General features: G+C 53.3%; 2 protein-coding genes across 2 annotated transcripts in view; one reads left to right on the forward strand and one right to left on the reverse strand.

Annotated features, from left to right (window-relative positions):
* Window positions 1-20,161, reverse strand: part of PIR (pirin) — a 490,330-nt gene that overhangs the window by 324,495 nt on the left and 145,674 nt on the right. The gene's annotated exons all lie outside the window — the stretch shown is intronic.
* The window catches only part of GALNTL6 (polypeptide N-acetylgalactosaminyltransferase like 6), a 253,908-nt gene continuing 242,917 nt past the window's right edge, over window positions 9,171-20,161 (forward strand). Inside the window, exon 1 of the mRNA XM_078602886.1 lies at window positions 9,171-10,642. Coding sequence (XP_078459012.1) covers window positions 10,502-10,642 — 141 coding nt within the window. The 5' untranslated portion in view covers window positions 9,171-10,501. The remainder of the gene's footprint in view (window positions 10,643-20,161) is intronic.

Below are 20,161 nucleotides of genomic sequence, written 5' to 3' on the forward strand. Positions count from 1 at the left end.
AAGACCCCCCGTATAGTCTTAACAGACTGTTGGGGCAAGTGCTGTTAGCGAGCACCTATGAAGGCTAGAACGGCACACGAGGGGGTGGGTGGCCAGCACCACACCCGGCAGACTTTGTCTCCCTAGTGGCGATGTCTTTACACTCATTTGAGGCCGATTCGACCCGAAGAGAGGCTCGGTACCGGTTCGGATAATCGTCACTGATGTTGGCCGTGAGCGGGAATCACCTCCAGCACCACCACCACTTCCAACAACACCACCACCACCTCCAACAACAACAACACCACCACCACCACCACCTCCAACAACACCACCACCACCACCACCACCTCCAACAACACCACCACCACCACCACCACCTCCAACAACACCACCACCACCACCTCCAACAACACCACCACCACCACCTCCAACAACACCACCACCTCCAACAACACCACCACCTCCAACAACACCACCACCACCACCTCCAACAACACCACCACCACCACCTCCAACAACACCACCACCACCTCCAACAATACCACCACCACCACCTCCAACAACACCACCACCACCACCACCTCCAACAACACCACCACCACCACCTCCAACAACACCACCACCACCACCACCACCTACAACAACACCACCACCACCTCCAACAACACCACCACCACCACCTCCAACAACACCACCACCACCACCTCCAACAACACCACCACCACCACCTCCAACAACACCACCACCACCACCTCCAACAACACCACCACCACCACCTCCAACAACACCACCACCACCTCCAACAACACCACCACCACCACCACCTCCAACAACACCACCACCACCACCTCCAACAACACCACCACCACCACCACCTCCAACAACACCACCACCACCACCTCCAACAACACCACCACCACCACCTCCAACAACACCACCACCACCACCACCTCCAACAACACCACCACCACCACCTCCAACAACACCACCACCACCTCCAACAACACCACCACCACCACCTCCAACAACACCACCACCACCAACAACACCACCACCTCCAACAACACCACCACCTCCAACAACACCACCACCTCCAACAACACCACCACCTCCAACAACACCACCACCACCACCTCCAACAACACCACCACCACCACCTCCAACAACACCACCACCACCACCTCCAACAACACCACCACCACCACCTCCAACAACACCACCACCACCACCTCCAACAACACCACCACCACCACCTCCAACAACACCACCACCACCACCTCCAACAACACCACCACCACCACCACCTCCAACAACACCACCACCACCACCTCCAACAACACCACCACCTCCAACAACACCACCACCTCCAACAACACCACCACCTCCAACAACACCACCACCACCACCTCCAACAACACCACCACCACCACCTCCACCAACACCACCACCACCACCTCCAACAACACCACCACCACCACCTCCAACAACACCACCACCACCACCTCCAACAACACCACCACCACCACCTCCAACAACACCACCACCACCACCTCCAACAACACCACCACCACCACCACCACCTCCAACAACAACACCACCACCTCCAACAACAACACCACCACCACCTCCAACAACACCACCACCACCTCCAACAACACCACCACCACCTCCAACAACACCACCACCACCTCCAACAACACCACCACCACCTCCAACAACACCACCACCACCTCCAACAACACCACCACCACCTCCAACAACACCACCACCACCTCCAACAACACCACCACCACCACCTCCAACAACACCACCACCACCACCTCCAACAACACCACCACCACCTCCAACAACACCACCACCACCACCTCCAACAACACCACCACCACCACCTCCAACAACACCACCACCACCTCCAACAACAACACCACCACCACCTCCAACAACAACACCACCACCACCTCCAACAACAACACCACCACCACCTCCAACAACAACACCACCACCACCTCCAACAACACCACCACCACCTCCAACAACACCACCACCACCTCCAACAACACCACCACCACCTCCAACAACACCACCACCACCTCCAACACCACCACCACCACCTCCAACAACACCACCACCACCTCCAACAACACCACCACCACCACCACCAACCACCCAGATGATTTATGAGCCACTCAATGGAGCGTGCAAAAACCATCGCGTCCTCTCTCAGTGCGCTCCGTGCTCTTTTGTGTTCTGCGTAATCACGAGAAAGATCGAATCTGGGCGCGAACACCTGGCGCCTTTTATCGAGGACCTTAAATAATAATAATGATGATGATGTTGTTAACAAAGGGATGGAGCAGTGGCGCAGTCGTTCGCACACTGCGATACGAACCCGGCGACCCGATTTCGATGCTCGCAGACGGATAGCAGCGAACATCAGTGGCGAATGTTTGAACTAGTCCTGGCTCTATGTCGACGCAGCCGTAATTTACTACCCGATGCAGTGTGTAAGTAGCATGTGTGTGTGTGGAGTCGTGGGGAGCGGTGGCGCAGTGGTTAACGCGCTGCGCTGCTCACGGCCAACGCCAATGACGATCACGTGAACCGGTCTAGGGCCTCTCCAAGATCGACTCAGCCTCAAATGAGAACCTGATGCGGTTCGCGCAAACACATCGCCACTTGGGGAGATAAAGGCGACGACGACGTCACGCGCACGGGTTCCGCCACCACCAGGATCATCAGCAAGACAGTCACCCTCCGTTCCAAGTCCGCCGAGAAGAAGATGATCATGATGATTTTACGAGCTGACGATGTTATTACGAGTGGCTCCTTTCGCTGTGTCCACTTCGCTCGCGTGTTGGAGCGTTAATGATCCGTGATTGCTGATCTGTGATTGCTGATCTGTGATTGCTGATCTGTGATTGCTGATCTGTGATTGCTGATCTGTGATTGCTGATCTGTGATTGCTGATCTGTGATTGCTGATCTATGATTGCCGATCCGTGATTGCCGATCCGTGATTAACGATCCGTGATTGCCGATCTGTGATTGCCGATCCGTGATTGCCGATCCGTGATTGCTGATCCGTGATTGCTGATCTGTGATTGCCGATCCGTGATTACTGATCTGTGATTGCTGATCCGTGATTGCTGATCCGTGATTGCTGGTTTAATTGCTGCCGTGAGGTATTGTCGCCATCATCATCATCACCACCACCATCAGTCTTGTAATGGTCGTCATCATTAATAAAGGCCTCATCATTCGTCATGTTGCCAGCTTCCTCTTTATTAATACCACCGTTCAAGTGTAGTGTAGTTTTGGTTATTTTCCTTGAACCTATCTACGTGACTTCACCGAAAGACCCAGAGACAATGAATTCCTGCAGTCACGAAAGCTTTAAGCCTTTAACGGGCTGTTGGGGCGAGTGCTGTTCGCGACCACCTCTGAACGCCAACACGGCAAACACCACGCCCGGCCGCCTTTGTCTCCCCATTGCTGATGTTTACACATGACACCACCAGGTACTGATTTGAGGCTGAGTCGGCCTTAGGGGAGGCTCAGGACTGGATCAGATATTGTAAGGCAGTGGCACAGCGCGCTAACCACTGCGCCACCGCTCCCACCGAACACACACACACTACTTCAGCGCGATATCAGCAGCCACATCGGCGCAGCTCACGCTTATCGCATTCACACACATTCTCTAAGGGTGCGTCTCAGTGTTTATGTTTTGTTATATGTGCAGATAGGTTCTGTACGCTGGTACAATTCTCATTATTACCATATAGGTGGTATTTTGTGATTATTATTTTATCTGCAGCAGAGGGGGGAGGGGGAGGGGGAGGGGGGGAGCCGGGTCAACAAACCAAAATAACAAGAAGAGCATTTTTTTCCGCCTTCGGGAACAACAACAAAAAAACAAACTCAATATTTCAAAAGCCGCAGCGCAGCCGCGGTGAATACGAGGCGGTGGGCCCTGAATAAATAACGCCACGAAGCAGGCCGGGGAAAAGATTCAGATGCAGCAGGTCGCCCGACCACTTGGGGCTGCGTTACATCGCAACGTTTAACGCAGGAATTCCCGCGCGAGTCTCAGGACTCGTTCTCAGGAGGGTCCTGCTCGGTTCTCGCAGTAGGAGTAGTCGGGGGGGGGGGGTGGTTGCCGTGCGTTTACCAAATAAGTAATGTGCGAGTAAAATCATTCTCACGACGTTTCGGCCACAACGCAAGCAGCCGTCATCAGGTGGAGAACAGGTCTGTCGGAAAGACAGACTCTGTCTGGAGAACAGGTCTGTCGAGAAGACAGAGTCTGTCTTCTCGACAGACCTGTTCTCCACCTGAGGACGGCTGCTTGCGTTGTGGCCGAAACGTCGTGAGAATTATTTTATGTTTTATTTTTATTATTTTATTATTTCCATTCTACGTGACTTTACCGAAAGAACCAAGAAGACGAATCCCTGCAGTCACGAAAGCTTTAAATCGAAATTTAATGTGCGAGTAATTAAAAACAAATCTCGACAATTTTGGCAAATCTGGACCGTGGAAGCGGCCCACAATGATATTTTGCTCTTCGAGTGACGCCCCTGGATCCTTAACGGCCACAGAAGAGCAGGCAGCGTGTGATGTGTCGTGTCTGATAATTAGTTTGACACCCGTGGTATTAACCGGGGCCGCCTGCTGGGCACGCACCGCGAACCTCTGCAGCAAGCGGCTAACGCGTTACCCGCTCGCTGGGCCATGTCCCCGTAATACGGAAGACGCGTTGCAGGAGAGCCTCACTACGTCTCATTCTTATCATGTGTGTCCATTGTCCTCCCCCCCGCCCCCCCCCATTGTTAATAAGACTGTGCTCGCGCCTTTGTCAGGAGACGAACACTCAACCCTCCGCGTTCGAGAACGGTCCGTGGAATTGGACACCACGGCGCTACCCTCCTGGGATCCGCCCAGCAGGGGGCAGCACTTCCACTACCCACTCCGCCGCCGAGAAGAGCGACGCTCGTTGTGCGAAGAACCCAAAAGCAACGGACCACTTTGCGTGACACGACGCGCGAACGACGGGCTGCTACGAAGCGTGCCAAGCCTCTGATTGGTGCAGAGGGACATCACAGAGGATTTTGAGCGTTGCAATGATTGGGAGGGAAATTGAGAGCGCAAAAGTTGGGGAAACGAGGGGTGCAGTGTCGGTGGGACGAGAATGGTTGACAACCGGCTGGAGAAGGATTGGCTGAGGGTAATGAGGAGGGTGAGAGAAACCTTCCAGAAAGAGGGGGGCTCGAGGGATATAAACGAGGAGAGAGCACGTGGGGGAAGGGACGCTGGGAGAGAAGACGAAGTTTGGCCATCAAGGAAGAGTTTGTCGGTGTTCACAATCAAGGCTGCCGGGGTAAAGCAAGGACGCGTTTCGGCCTCACTCCGGTGGCATGAGAATGACGCCGATAATTTTCCATTTCATTGTCAAAGCCGGCGCACGAGGTGGTGGTTGGCTGGGCCAGCACATCTCGTGGATTCGCCTTTGTATATCTTCCCAAGTCGCGATGTTTACTGTAAATCGCTCCAGGTGCTCATTTGAGGCTGAGTCGAACCAGGGGAAGCCCACTATCGGTTTAATCGTCGCCGGTGTTGGCCGTGAGTGGGAATCGAACTCGGGTCGCCGGGTTCGTAGCGCGGTGCAATTACCGCTGCACTACCGCTCCCCACAATTAAATTCACGCTCACTCACACCATCACACTCACTCCATCACACTCACTCACTCACACCATCACACTCACTCACACCATCACACTCACACCATCACACTCACACCATCACAGTCACACCATCACACTCACACCATCACACTCACACCATCACAGTCACACCATCACACTCACACCATCACACTCACACCATCACACTCACTCACACCATCACACTCACTCCATCACACTCACACCATCACACTCACTCACACATCACACTCACTCACACCATCACACTCACACATCACACTCACTCACACCATCACACTCACTCACACCATCACGCTCACTCACACCATCACACTCACACATCACACTCACTCACACCATCACACTCACTCACACCGTCACACTCACTCACACCATCACGCTCACTCACACCATCACACTCACTCACACCATCACACTCACACATCACACTCACACCATCACGCTCACTCACACCATCACACTCACTCCATCACACTCACACCATCACACTCACACATCACACTCACTCACACCATCACACTCACTCCATCACACTCACACCATCACACTCACTCACACCATCACACTCACTCCATCACACTCACTCCATCACACTCACACCATCACACTCACACCATCACACTCACTCCATCACACTCACTCCATCACACTCACTCCATCACTCACACCATCACACTCACTCACACCATCACACTCACACCATCACACTCACTCACACCATCACAGTCACACCATCACACTCACACCATCACACTCACACCATCACACTCACACCATCACAGTCACACCATCACACTCACTCACACCATCACAGTCACACCATCACACTCACACCATCACACTCACTCACACAATCACACTCACACATCACACTCACTCACACCATCACACATCACACTCACTCACACCATCACACTCACTCACACCATCACGCTCACTCACACCATCACACTCACTCACACCATCACACTCACACATCACACTCACTCACACCATCACACTCACACATCACACTCACTCACACCATCACACTCACTCACACCATCACGCTCACTCACACCATCACACTCACTCACACCATCACACTCACACATCACACTCACACCATCACGCTCACTCACACCATCACACTCACTCCATCACACTCACACATCACACTCACTCACACCATCACACTCACACATCACACTCACTCACACCATCACACTCACTCCATCACACTCACACCATCACACTCACTCACACCATCACACTCACACCATCACACTCACTCACACCATCACACTCACACCATCACACTCACAAACCCTCGTACAAACTCACACAAGGTCACACACACTCACACACCCTTACACAATGCCACTCGCACAAACTCTGAAACTCACACAAACTCTCACACACAAAGACAAACACAAACTCACACACAAAGACAAACACAAATACAAACACAAACTCTCACACAAAGACACACACACAAACTCTCACACACACAAACTCTCACACAAAGACAAACACACACAAACTCTCACACACAAAGACACACACACAAACTCACACACACAAAGACACACACACAAACTCTCACACATACATACAAACACACAAACTCACACACAAAGACACACACACAAACTCACACACAAAGACACACACACAAACTCTCACACACACAAATTCTCACACAAAAACACACACACAAACCCTCTCACACACAAACTCTCACACACACAAACTCTCACACAAAGACACACACACAAACTCTCACACACACAAAGACACACACACAAACTCTCACACACACAAACTCTCACACAAAGACACACACACAAACTCTCACACACACAAACTCTCACACACACAAAGACACACACAAAGACACACACACAAACTCTCACACACACAAACACTCACACAAAGACACACACACAAACTCTCACACACACAAACTCACACACACACAAACTCACACACACACAAACTCACACACACACACAAACTCACACACACAAAGACACACACACAAAGACACACACAAACTCTCACACACAAAAACACACACAAACTCACACACACAAAGACACACACACAAAGACACACACACAAACTCTCACACACACACAAACTCACACACACACAAAGACACACACACAAACTCTCACACACAAAGACACACACACACACAAACTCACACACACACACAAACTCACACACACACAAAGACACACACACAAACTCACGGCCGGGTGGCGCTGTGGTCACCGCACGTGACTCGCAGTGAGCGACGCGCGACTTCTCATCCTTGTCTGGGTGTCTGGGTGGAGTTGGGGCACGAGAGGGATGACGACCAAGCCCCCTCACCCCTTCGAGGGGGGGGGGGGCGATAAAACGAGCACCACTTTGTGGGACGTCAAAATAGTGTTTTATAATACTCATTCATTCGCTCCCCCCCGTCATATGAATGTGGAGTTTACACCACGATGTTCAACGCTGTTTTGAATGAACAACTGACACATTCGCTTGTATCACTCCGTGTCGCCATACAGATCCGCCGTGCTGCAAGTTCGCACGCGGTTACCAAGTATCAAGGCCTGGACCGTGTTCCTGTTGGCGGTGCGGCGAATATTCTCCCCGACCACGTTTGTCTCCCCGATGCTGATGTTCGCCCACCGCACCAGCTTCTCGTTTGACGTCGAGCCGAGCAAAGCAAGACCCAGGAGAAGTTGTGGCACCACTTGCCATTGATGTTAGCCGTGTCCGGGGAGGGATCGAACTCAGGTCAGCGGGGTGAACGGAGCGCGAGATACGCGCACACAGAGTTTGATGTCCTCTCCACGATTCGCCATCTTCGCGTTGAACATGTTGAAGCGACTTGCCACTCGCAGCCCCTGTCCCATTGCATCAATCCCACCTCCAATCCTCTCTCCATCCCACCTCTCTCTTTTTTACGATCAGAGGAAACAAGAAGATGATCGGTGTAGTCGGCACTTTGCTTCGTTCATCCTTTCGTTTTTTTTCAATGCTTTGCTTTATGTGCCCCCCCCCACTCTCTCTCTCATGCCCCCCCACTCTCTCATGCCCCCCCACTCTCTCTCATGCCCCCCCACTCTCTCAAGCCCCCCAACTCCCCCGTCTGTCCATCCCCATCCCTCCATCTATCCGCTCCCACTCATCTCTCCCATCCTCGCTGCACAATCCCCACGCTCCCTCGTTCCATCTCTCTTCCCCACCACACTGCATTCCTTCTATCCACCCTCACTCTCCCCTCCTTCCCACCCTGTCCCTTTTCCTCCCCTCGCTCTCTCTCGCTTGCTCCCTCCCTGCATACCTCCATCCCTCCCTCTCTCTTTACCCCCCCCTCTCTGCCTACCTCTCCAATCCCTTTCCGCTCTCCCACCCTCCCGGTCTGTCCGTCTCCCTCCCACCCCCGCTCCCTGCCCAGCTCGCTCTGCTGGCGTATACGGAAGCGCTGTAACCGCAGCTGTGTTTCGGCACGATCCCTGCAACATGGCGTGAGGCGCTCCCGACGAGAGAGAGAGAGCGAGATACGCAGAGAGACGCGGAGACAGCCAAGGGGGAGAGAGAGAGAGAGACACAGGCAGATCCATTTCTGTTTGGCACATCATCATCTCTCTCGCTAACCTGCTCGGTTTTCGGAGCGAACTATTCCGACAGTGCGCGCGCACAGCACACACACACAGCACACACACACAGCACACACACACACATCACCACCACCATCCGTCATCGGCATCATCATCATCAAAGACTCCGACTGAATTAGACGTCGCACCATTAATCCCGTGGCGAGCTCGAGCGGGTGGGGAACGCTTCTCCCCCGTGCCCTCGTCCGTCTCGGGCGACACTCGCGGCGCGAAGAAGAAGAAGACCTCTCGCTCGCTCGCTCGCTCTCGACTCAAAGTGACTTTGAGCGCCGTTCCAGAGCCTGGCGTCGCTACTAACGCAGCTTAGCCGCTGCTTAGCAGCTGCTTGCTGCTGTCGACGATGATGATGACGGCGGCCGCGATGGTAGCGTCGGTAAGCGGCGGTCCGAAGTTAACTTGGCGCTGTTCCCTCGCCCCACTCGCTTGGCGTTCACAAGAGGCGGCTTAGGCGAGGTGGCGTTGGTGTAGCAGAGGGCCACGTGTCAAGTTCACCTTTCTCGAAGGCATCGATGAAGAACTGATTAACCGAAGACACGAGAAAGGTGGTGGGGTGGGGGAGGGATAGCATTTATTTGATCGGGAATCCGTCCTAACTCATCCCCGTCATATGGTAGATAAGAAGTAGAGCGGACAATGAGATAAGATCTGTGGGGGGTGGTGAGTGGGAGGGCTGCGTTTCACGTGGGTGCCACTTCGGGCGTGACGGACTCAAGTCGCGGAAGTCGCTCTTCCTCCCCTCCCTCCCTCGCTCGCTCTTCCTCCCCTCCCCTCTCTCTCTCGTTCGCTCTTGCCGCTGAACTTCACACGAAAAGTGCAAACGTGGCGCGTGGGCACGGGCTGGCCAGCCGCGTTTATCTTTGCTGCTTCGAGACACGTCGTCGGCACGATCTTCAAACAAATAAACCCCACCTCCTCCTCCCCCCATCCCCAACCGGTCTGTCCAGACTCGAGGAGCATCACTCACTCAACAACAGCAGCAGAAGCAACAGCAGCAACAGCAGCAGCAACAGCAGCAGCAGCTTCAGCAGCAGCAGCAGCAACACCATTCGCGACTTAATTCTTTGGAGCGGGAGAGAGGAGAGAGTGGAGTTCAGAGTGAACAGGCAGGGAGCGACTTGAGACGGCAGCACCATGAGGAGGAGACAGAAGAGAATTCTGCAGGCCACGGGGCTCTTCGTCTTGGTGGCGGTGTTCGCGCCCAACATCGGCCTCTGGTCGCTGTTCCGTGAGCGACAGCTCGAGAAGATCCCGCACATGCCAGGACATCTGCAGGTAGGGCCACGGCTTCATCTCTCTTCTTCGTGTGCTGATGCCGCTGTTGTTGTTGTTGCGTTTGCCGTTGTTGTTGTTGAGATTCCGTGTTTGAAGGCGAGCTCCGTGCACGGTGCCAGGACCTTTACAAAGTACTGTGGCGTACGTAGGCAAGTTGATGAATGGCTGCTGAACTTTGCCGAGTGGAGTTGTTGCTGCCGATGCTGCTTGCAGTTGCAGCTGGCCACGGTGTTTTTATGTCGCACATTGTACGATAGCTGCGAATCTCTATCCAGTGCCAGGTGATACACACTACAACATGGTACGGTGTTGGCAAAGCGTTGTTGTTGTTGTTGTCGGTAGTGTTGCTGGTGGCTGTGTTGTTTATATATCCACATCGTGGCACTCACTGCATGTAGCCCCATTGCGGTACATGGAGCACGTGTCATTCAGATCGACAGTCGGTAAAGTCGCAAGCTCGACCTACTGCACTGCCCAAACCAGTTGTGCGAGTGAGCACCTCGTGAGGGTGATGAGGAGACACGATTCTGGTGCTGTGAACACAACACAAACATCCTCCCCGTGTAGCCTGTAACAGGCTGTAGGGGCAAGTGCTGTTAGCGAGTAGCACATACAGACACACAACAAAGACAAAGATCCCCCGTGTAGCCTGTAACAGGCTGTAGGGGCAAGTGCTGTTAGCGAGTAGCACCTACAGACACACAACAAAGACAAAGATCCCCCGTGTAGCCTGTAACAGGCTGTAGGGGCAAGTGCTTAGCGAGCACCTATGAAAGCCGGCACTGTGGCACACGAGGTAGTGGGGTGGCCAGCAACCTTCCGTCTCCCCGAGTGGCGATGTTTGCCGCACACCGCACCGAGGGACTCATTCGAGGCCGAGTTGAATCTCGGATCGGTTCAAAACGATCCTCACCGGCGGGGAGGAGGAGGGGGGGGGGATCGAACCTCGGGGGTCCGCCGGGTTCGTAGCGCAGCGTGGAAGCGCGCTCACCGCTCCACCGAACCCCGTGAACACGGCGAACACGAACTCATCGCTCGCTCTCTCTCACCCACACGCACAGACTTGACTTTGTCTTCCCATTTCCGAGGTTGTGGCACGCGCGCAACAGCAACAGGTCGTCAAGTAGTCTGGTTAAGGCCGAGTTGACCTAGAGGAGTGCTTGGGAAAAGGGGGGATGTGTGGGATGAAGATGTTGCACTCGGACATTGTTCAGAGTTATAGGTTGCGCCAGGGTCAGGGAGTCGAACCCGGGGTGGGACGCCGCGCACGTGCAAAGACAAAGATCCCCCTCATAGCCCGAGCTGACTGCTGGGGCAAGTGCTGTTTGCGAGCAGTTATTCAGGCCGGAACCGCACATGAGCATCCCTCCTGCACGTACACACACGTAGACCGCGCACCTACACGTATACGCACATATACACACACAGATACACACGTACAAAGAGTCGTGCGCTGTATACCTGGTGTGGTGTGTGTGTAGTGGGGAGCGGTGGTGTAGCGGTTAGCGCTGCGCTGTGCTACGAACCTGGTGACCCGGGTTTCTATTCTCGCTCACAGCCAACACCAGTAACGATTATCCGAACCGGACCCGGGCCTCCCCTAGGTCGACTCGGCCTCAAATGAGTAACCCGGTGCGGTGTGTAAACATCGCCACTGGGGAGACAAAGGCGACCCGGCGTGGTACTGGCCACCCACCCCCTCGTGTGCCATGCTGATCTTCATAGGTGCTCGCTAACAGCACTTGCCCTAAGTCTGTGCAGGCTACACGGGTGATCTTTGTCTTTGCATTATATTACGCACGCGCTAAACATGCATGCACAGTATACCAGATAAGGCACCGAGACAACACAGACAAAGATCCCCCGTATAGCCTTAACAGGGGGAAGTGCTGTTAGCGAGCACCTATTAAGGGCGGGCACACGTACACCGTCATATACCCACACACGCACATTGCAGTTGTACACGCGTACACGCAAATACACATGCGCGCGCACAGTGCTGGTTACGCAACACACACATTGTACTTTGCTCACACCTGCGATCACACTATATCTGTAAGTAGTATCCAGTATTCTTCTGTTCCATGCTGCGGATTCCTGCACACAGCTGGTGGCGCCGACAGAAGCTACTGAAACCGGTTCTCAGAACTCGAGTACGAACCGGTTCACGATAGTGAGTGTCAATTTAACACGTTGGCTTTCGCGGCCAGTAGTATTCCTAATAAAGGTTTTTGGGTTAGATCGCGTTATTTATAAATGTGTCGCAACCCTCCACCACCCGACACGGCCAATCAGTAAAAAAAGTGTCACGTTGACAAAAGGCAAATAGTTCACTACTTTAGCCCACCGCTGCGTTGAAGAGTGAATCCACAACATTTACACTTTTTGAGTACGACGTTTCGCTGGTAATTAGATCCAGCATCTTCGGGCGATTTGCCTGACTGGTGAAGCCATCCACCTGCGTCTGGTCTTAAATAGTGCAGGATGATGTCATCGTCGTTGAACCCCATCAAGATTCGAGATCGGGGGTGGGGGTGTATGAAATTATGTAATCGATCAGTAATCAGCCACTTAGCATGTGACTCGCCTGTAAAGAATTGCAATATGTGTCGTGTATTACTTAATAATACGCTTCCAGGGAGCGCTGAGTCGATAGCAATCACAGCGATTCAAATTATTTGAATTCTTCTCAATTTCAATTGATTATTATGAATTAGTGAGTCTCATCCCATACGCGCACAACGTGGGGTGATACTACTGTGATGTGGTTAGGGTTTTTAAAAGTATTATTCCACTCTCTTAGTTGCATCGGTGATGATTTCTTACAGCGCGTGTGTCACGATTGTGCTCCATCGCGCGGCGCTTTCAGAAGACCCCTTCTGGGGCCGTCTGGAACGCTCCTCTTTCCAAAGTTTGACAAACTCATTTCTTGAAAACTGCTTTGCGTGTTTAGTTTGTTTTGTCCTTGGCCGGCACCATCTGATTAGCACGGTTAGCTACGTGCGGTGCGAAGGAAGTTCAACATACCGGTGACATGTAAATGCGTTTACGACGATTGCACTCCTGCTGCGACTGATCGCTCAAGACGGGCACGGCTTTGTGATGAAGGCTCGCGCGGGCTCACGAATGTGCGGCGAGACAACTTCACTTGGGGGCGTTTATCCACAGGGCAGCCGGCAGAGCCTGCAATCGTGATCTGTGAAGTGGCCGTGCAGATAATGACGGGTTTCGTGCCTTAAACCACGTGTGCAAGCGGTGTCGACTCGTGGTGTGGGTGAAAGCTACACTGGGGGTCTTTGTCCTGTTCTTGTTTGACATAATCAACATCTTTATAATTACACAAAACTACGACTGATGACGTAGTTTTTTGTAATTTTTATTTTGTTTGACTTTACCGAAAGACCCAAAGAATATGAATTCCTGCACTCACGAAAGCGTTAAGTCATCATCAACATAATTCGTATGTTGGCTCAGAGGAGACGTGTCATCTGCACTGGCCGTGGAAATGATGCCCCCCCCCACCCTCTACCCGTGTGTTAAACCACGTGTCCACGCAGTGTACACTTGACATTCGTCAACATCATCGCCGTCATTGTTCAATCATGAATCATATTTCAGAGCACGTATTTGTATGCATTTGTTTCCGAATAGGTTATTGTTCATTGGCGAATGTGTTTGAGTGTGTGTCATTTGTGCCTGTGCGTCACTGACGTGACAAGCCATCGCGTATCTTTTTAAGTTGAATAGAGCAGAGAAGTGTGATGTGTAGGTGGGAAGGGTGATGATGGGCCTCATGCAGTCGGTACACGTGTGTGGTCGTTTCACAGCATCGCTTGTTCGTATGTCAGAGCAGAGATGTAGTAGCCTCAGTGCACACATTGATACAAAGATCCCCGTATAACCTTTAAAGACTGTTAGGGTTAAGTGCTGTTGGCGAGCAACTTCGAAGTCCAGCACGGCGCAAGTGGAGAGTGGTTTGGCCAGAACCACGTCTCGCTTCGGCTTTGTCTCGCATCGGTGATGTGTACACAGCACACGTACACACGCACGCAGATGTTAGACACACACACACACACGCGCGCGCGCACGTTGTTACACACAGTGAGCTCAGACTGCCCTCGTGGGAGGGTGCGTGAGTGTTGCCAGGTGATGTTATCACGCGAGCCGACACCGTCTCCCCGCCCACTCACCCCTACAGCACCCCCGCCCCTACAACAACCCCGCTCCTACAGAAACCCAAACCCTACAGCGCCCCGCCACTACAGCACCCCATCCCCTATAGCACCCCCATCCCCTATAGCACCCCTACCCCTATAGCACCCCTACCCCTATAGCACCCCTACCCCTACAGCACCCCCATCCCCTATAGCACCCCTACCCCTACAGCACCCCATCCCCTATAGCACCCCATCCCCTATAGCACCCCTACCCCTACAGCACCCCATCCCCTATAGCACCCCTACCCCTACAGCACCCCCATCCCCTACAGCACCCCCATCCCCTACAGCACCCCCATCCCCTATAGCACCCCCACCCCAACCCCTACAGCGCCCCACCTCTATAGCACCCCATTCCCTATAGCACACCTACCCCTGCAGCACCCCCACTACTATCCCCATTCTCCCACTCGTCACAGCCCCGAGTCCCCGGGTCTCGCCGCCCTTGACGTCATCCCCATCGCTCTGCCGTGAGATTGTCGTCCCCTTGCTGGCGCGCGGTGGCACAGCAGCGATCGAGTGTGCAGGCGGTGCAGCTGCACCAAGCTTCACCGGCCAGAGGGGTCCACAGGTGCAAGGCTACGGAGAAAGGCCGGGGGGCATTGGGTAGAAGGATGCCCCCTTTTTAATTAATAAGAGCTTTATAGCTCATCGGATTCCTCCAGTGTTAATCAATATTCTGATTCTGAAGTCCTTGTACCAGGGCAGGTCCGGTGAACCACACTTTGACTATCAGCGATGCTGCATTTTTAAAGGCAAGGGTTGGTGGATCACGTGGATAATGACAAACTCTACAAAGCCTTAAGTCATTTTACTTTGATGGTGTACTGGGGAGCGGTGGCGCAGTAGTTAGCCCGCTGCGCTGTGAAGCTGCAGACCTGAGTTATATTCCTGGTCACGGCTGACATCACTCACTGTTCAGTGACCACCTGCACGGGATCCTGGGTTCAGAGCCCCCTTCACCAAGCCACACTGATGAGCGTGGTGAAGTATGGTCAAACAACCCCTGTCATAAACACGGCATGGAAATGCCCTTATCCAGCAGAGGCTTGACAAAGGGATCTAAAGTAATAAAAACATGTGTTTAATAAACTTCACTGATTAAAAGTTGGACATAATGTGGGGTTTATCCTTTTTCCGATTTTATTCCTGCAGGGAATTCATGGCTTTGGTCTCATTACTCTTAGTCGCTAATAAAGGCCTGAGTCTGCCAAAATTGTAACGGTCTGGCATTTTCATCCTCTTTCCCAACTCTCGCTCTCTCCGTCTCTCTCTCACGCGGACATTGCTGTGTCCCTGGTGAGTTCAGCAAACTGCTGTAACGCAGACGCACGAGTGGAGAGAACATCGCCACGTCTTCAGTCGCAGATCGTTGCACGTGTTTCGGTGGATGCCGCACAACCAGGGTTTTAATTTCAACCATAAATATTCCCCCCCCCCTCTCCGTCTCCCCCTAGTCTCTGCCCCCCTCTCCTCCCAGCGTTATTGTTGGGGAAAAAGGAGATGGCGCTGAGGGATGGAATGGGGGTGTCCAGGATAGCAAGTTCCCAGAACATTTTCATGAGAAATTAAGCCCCGCGCGTAGCTTACTTTAATGCAAAACGGAATTATGTTAGGAGCCAAACGCTGGCGCGCATGCGCTAAATGTACCGTTCTCTGTACATGCTCAGAGAGAGCCCCGTGTCACTCCACTGTTGGATGAGGGCCCTCCCCGTGCCGATTCAGTCGCGGGAGCTGCTGTTTAATCATTCCGCCGCGTTGAGATATCACTCGCCACTGAATTTGGCCGTGGCCGGGAATTGAACACCACGTTGCCAGGTTCATTGTCGGTTACGGTCGCTGGGGATACAAAGCTCTGCTCGCGTGAAGCTGTCTGTTTGTCTGGGTGCGATACGTGACGCTATCGAGACTTTAGAAACGTCAGCGTGCCATGCCACTTCACAATTGCCACTTGACAAGCGGAGATGAGTGAGGGCTGTGGAAAGTTTTGCCACCCACTGTGACACATGCCAGCCGCTCACCTGTCAACCCTCCCACTCATCCACACACTCAACCGTGCACCCACCAAGCTGACCTCACACTTGCACTCACCCAACCATAACAAAGGCAAAGACAAAGACCCCCCGTAAAGCCTTAACAGGTTGTAGGGGCAAGTGCTGTTAGAGAACACCTATAAAGGCCGGCACAGCACACGAGGGGGTGGGTGGGTGGCCAACAACACGCCCGGCCGCCTTTGTCTCCCTAGTGGCGATGTTTACACATCGCACGAGGTATTCATTTGAGGTTGAGTCGACCTAGGGGGGCCCCAGGACCAATTCAGAAAAAGCGTTACTAGTGTTGGCCATGAGCGGGAATCAAACTCGGTTCGTAGCGCAGCGCGCTAACCATTACACGACCTACACGACCTACCGCTCCCCAACCACACACGCGCCAGCACACCCATTGAATCACCAATAACCGTGTACTTGCCCACTTTATGACGATCAACCCACCCAACCACTCATGCCTCCACCAAATAATCTGCACAACCATCAGCTTCCCCATGAATGTCCACACATACATCCACCAGTCCATTAATCTACCAACAAACCCACGTACCCACCAACCCTCACGCACCCACCGACCCCCACGCACCCACCGACCCCCACGCACCCACCGACACCCACGCACCCACAGACACCCACGCACCCACTAACCCCCACGCATCCACCAACCCCACGCACCCACAGACACCCACGCACCCACCAACCCCACGCACCCACAGACACCCACGCACCCACTGACCCCACGCACCCACTAACCCCCACGCACCCACCAACCCCACGCACCCACCAACCCCACGCACCCACTAACCCCCACGCACCCGCCAGACCACACACGCTTCCAACCCATCCACGCACGCGCTGTGCATTCAAAAGAGCGCCTCCTGCTTTGATGCCCCCCCCCCCCAGTAGTTGCTGAATAACGCACACAGCGGCAATTACGATCTCGGCAGCGCGCCCAAGTATATGCCCCCGCGTGCGCACACCCAACCGGGTTTTTTCGTCTTTTTGTTACTGCGACGCGGTCCTGCCGACACCTACGCTTGACACGCGAGCGCTCTCCCCTCGTCAGCGGCGCGAGCTAGCGGCAACGAAAACATTCTCCCGGTCTAGCGGTGATATTCTCCCTCCCGTCTATCGGTGATAATCTCCCCCCCCTTCACCCCACTCAGAGACGTTGCGGGGCCGTGCCGCGTCGGTTCATGTCGCGGGCGTTTTTGAGTCGAGACGCCACCCGCAAAGTCACTCGCTCGGTATAGACTCCGCCGTGGATGTCTGTGCGCTCGGCGGAATTCACTGTACTGGTGTGTGGTGGTGGTGGGGGGTGGTTGAAGGGGTTGGTGGGGAGAGGTGGGGGTGCTTGGCACGTCGACGATCGCCGTGTTTGGCAAGTGCACGGGTTGACGCAGCCAACGCTGCAGCCGCCACGCCAATCGACATCTCCAGGGAGTCCTTACAGTGCTTACTTTTTGTGCGCGCACGCGCGTCTTGTGCACGTTGTGTGCGTTGTGTGGATTTCTGCGTTGGGGATGCGGTGTGTGGGGGTTTGGAGGAAAGCGGTCGCGTAGGTCGGTTACAGCTGCGCTGCGCTACCAATTTGGCCACCCAAGTTCGACTCCCACGACTCACGGCGCCACCAACACCAGTGACGATTATCTGAGCCGGTCCTGCTGCCCTTCGCCGAGGTCGACTCGGCCTCAAATGAGTTCCTTGGTGCGGTGCGGAGTAAACATCGTCAGCACTGGGGAGACAAAGGCGGCCGGGGGTGGTGTTTTTGGCCACGCAGCCCCCTCTCCCCCCCATCGTGTGCCGTGCCGAACCTCATAGGTGTCCGCTAACAGCACTTTCACCAAAAGTCGGTGAAGGCTATACGGGGGATCTTTGCCTGCGCATCGGGGCGTTCGCTCGCTCGCGTCCGCGGTGCGCTCTGAGTTGCGTGCGCGCGTGTGACGGGATCTGTGTGTGGGGTTTTGTTGTTGTTGTGAACACGAGGAGTGTGCAGGTATAATAGCAGCTGTGTTTGGCATGGCTTTGTACTCGAGTGATGTAGTGGGGGGGGGGGGTCGAGAGAGAAGGGGTTGGGGTGGTTTTTAAAGCAGGGTGCAAACCCTTGCTGTTTTATTATCGCCACTGCAGCTGTATTAAGGAAAGAAAAAAACCCGTTCATATGTTTCCTAAAAAGAAAAGTTCAATAACAATAGAGCCAAACAGGACATTTTAATTTGGCGATTATTTGGCTTTTGGTAAAATTATAGTCCTTGGAGCCATGTGGAAAGTGAAAGAAATCGCGAGAAACTCAACGGATCTTGCAGAATGTTAATGCGGTGATGTTTGAAAGTAAACTGGTTATCTCGTTATGAGATGCGATGTTATGTTACGTGTTAAATTGAGTGGAATGTTACGTATTTTTGGAAAACCGTTCTCAACTCGGGGCCTTCTCTCCTTCGCGCCGCATCCATTAGCCTCATTTGCTCCAAACGAGCATCGAATCAACCTGCCTTGCGTCCCACTGTATATTTATTTCACCAGGTTAGAGAGCACAACGGAGATTACTTTTTTTTGGAAGTGTGAATGGAGCAATTTTGAGTGTCCACGGACAATACGATGTTTCCGTTATTATACTTAAGTTGTGGATATTTCTTCCAAACTGTGGGTTTGCGCCTCGGCACCGGTAAAGCAATTGGTCCCACTTTTGCTCGTGACACCGCGATGTTCCTCGAACATCCACTGTACCCGCTGTTGGTAAACCGCTGCCGAATATTTCATATTCGCAAGAGTGTGCCTTCGAAGGCGAGAGCAGCAATGAACAGCAATGCCAGCATGCTTTGAATGATCGCGTTTCTGCTTTTGTTTCGTCTACCGGCTCAGGTCTCCTCTTGAGGTTGTGGTGCGAAACCAGGCCGTAGTGCAGCATGTGCTCAAGAATGACGATGTCATCTTGACATGCAATCAATGCTGCGATTCCTTCCTTTGTCACTGAAGACAACTTGAATGCATGACTCCGATTGGTTTCCAACCTACATTTGTTTTCCTCCCAGCCGTTGTGTTTTCTTCTTCCGGGGAAGTGCTTCTCCCGTGAAAGAAAGTCCGTGGATCTTTTCTCAGATGTTATTTTAGGGGTAGCACAACCTGAAACCGCGGCGGGAGAGAGCTAGGTGGGAGCACAATGGTGGAAGCACTCGAATCTTGGTTTCTGCAAATGTTTACCAGGTATTTTTGGGGCATTGAACTACCAACTGAATAGAAACCGGCTCCTTTGC

This window comes from Lampetra planeri, chromosome 19 (assembly GCF_965212315.1).
Source record: "Lampetra planeri chromosome 19, kcLamPlan1.2.h2, whole genome shotgun sequence".
Lineage (NCBI taxonomy): Eukaryota > Metazoa > Chordata > Hyperoartia > Petromyzontiformes > Petromyzontidae > Lampetra > Lampetra planeri.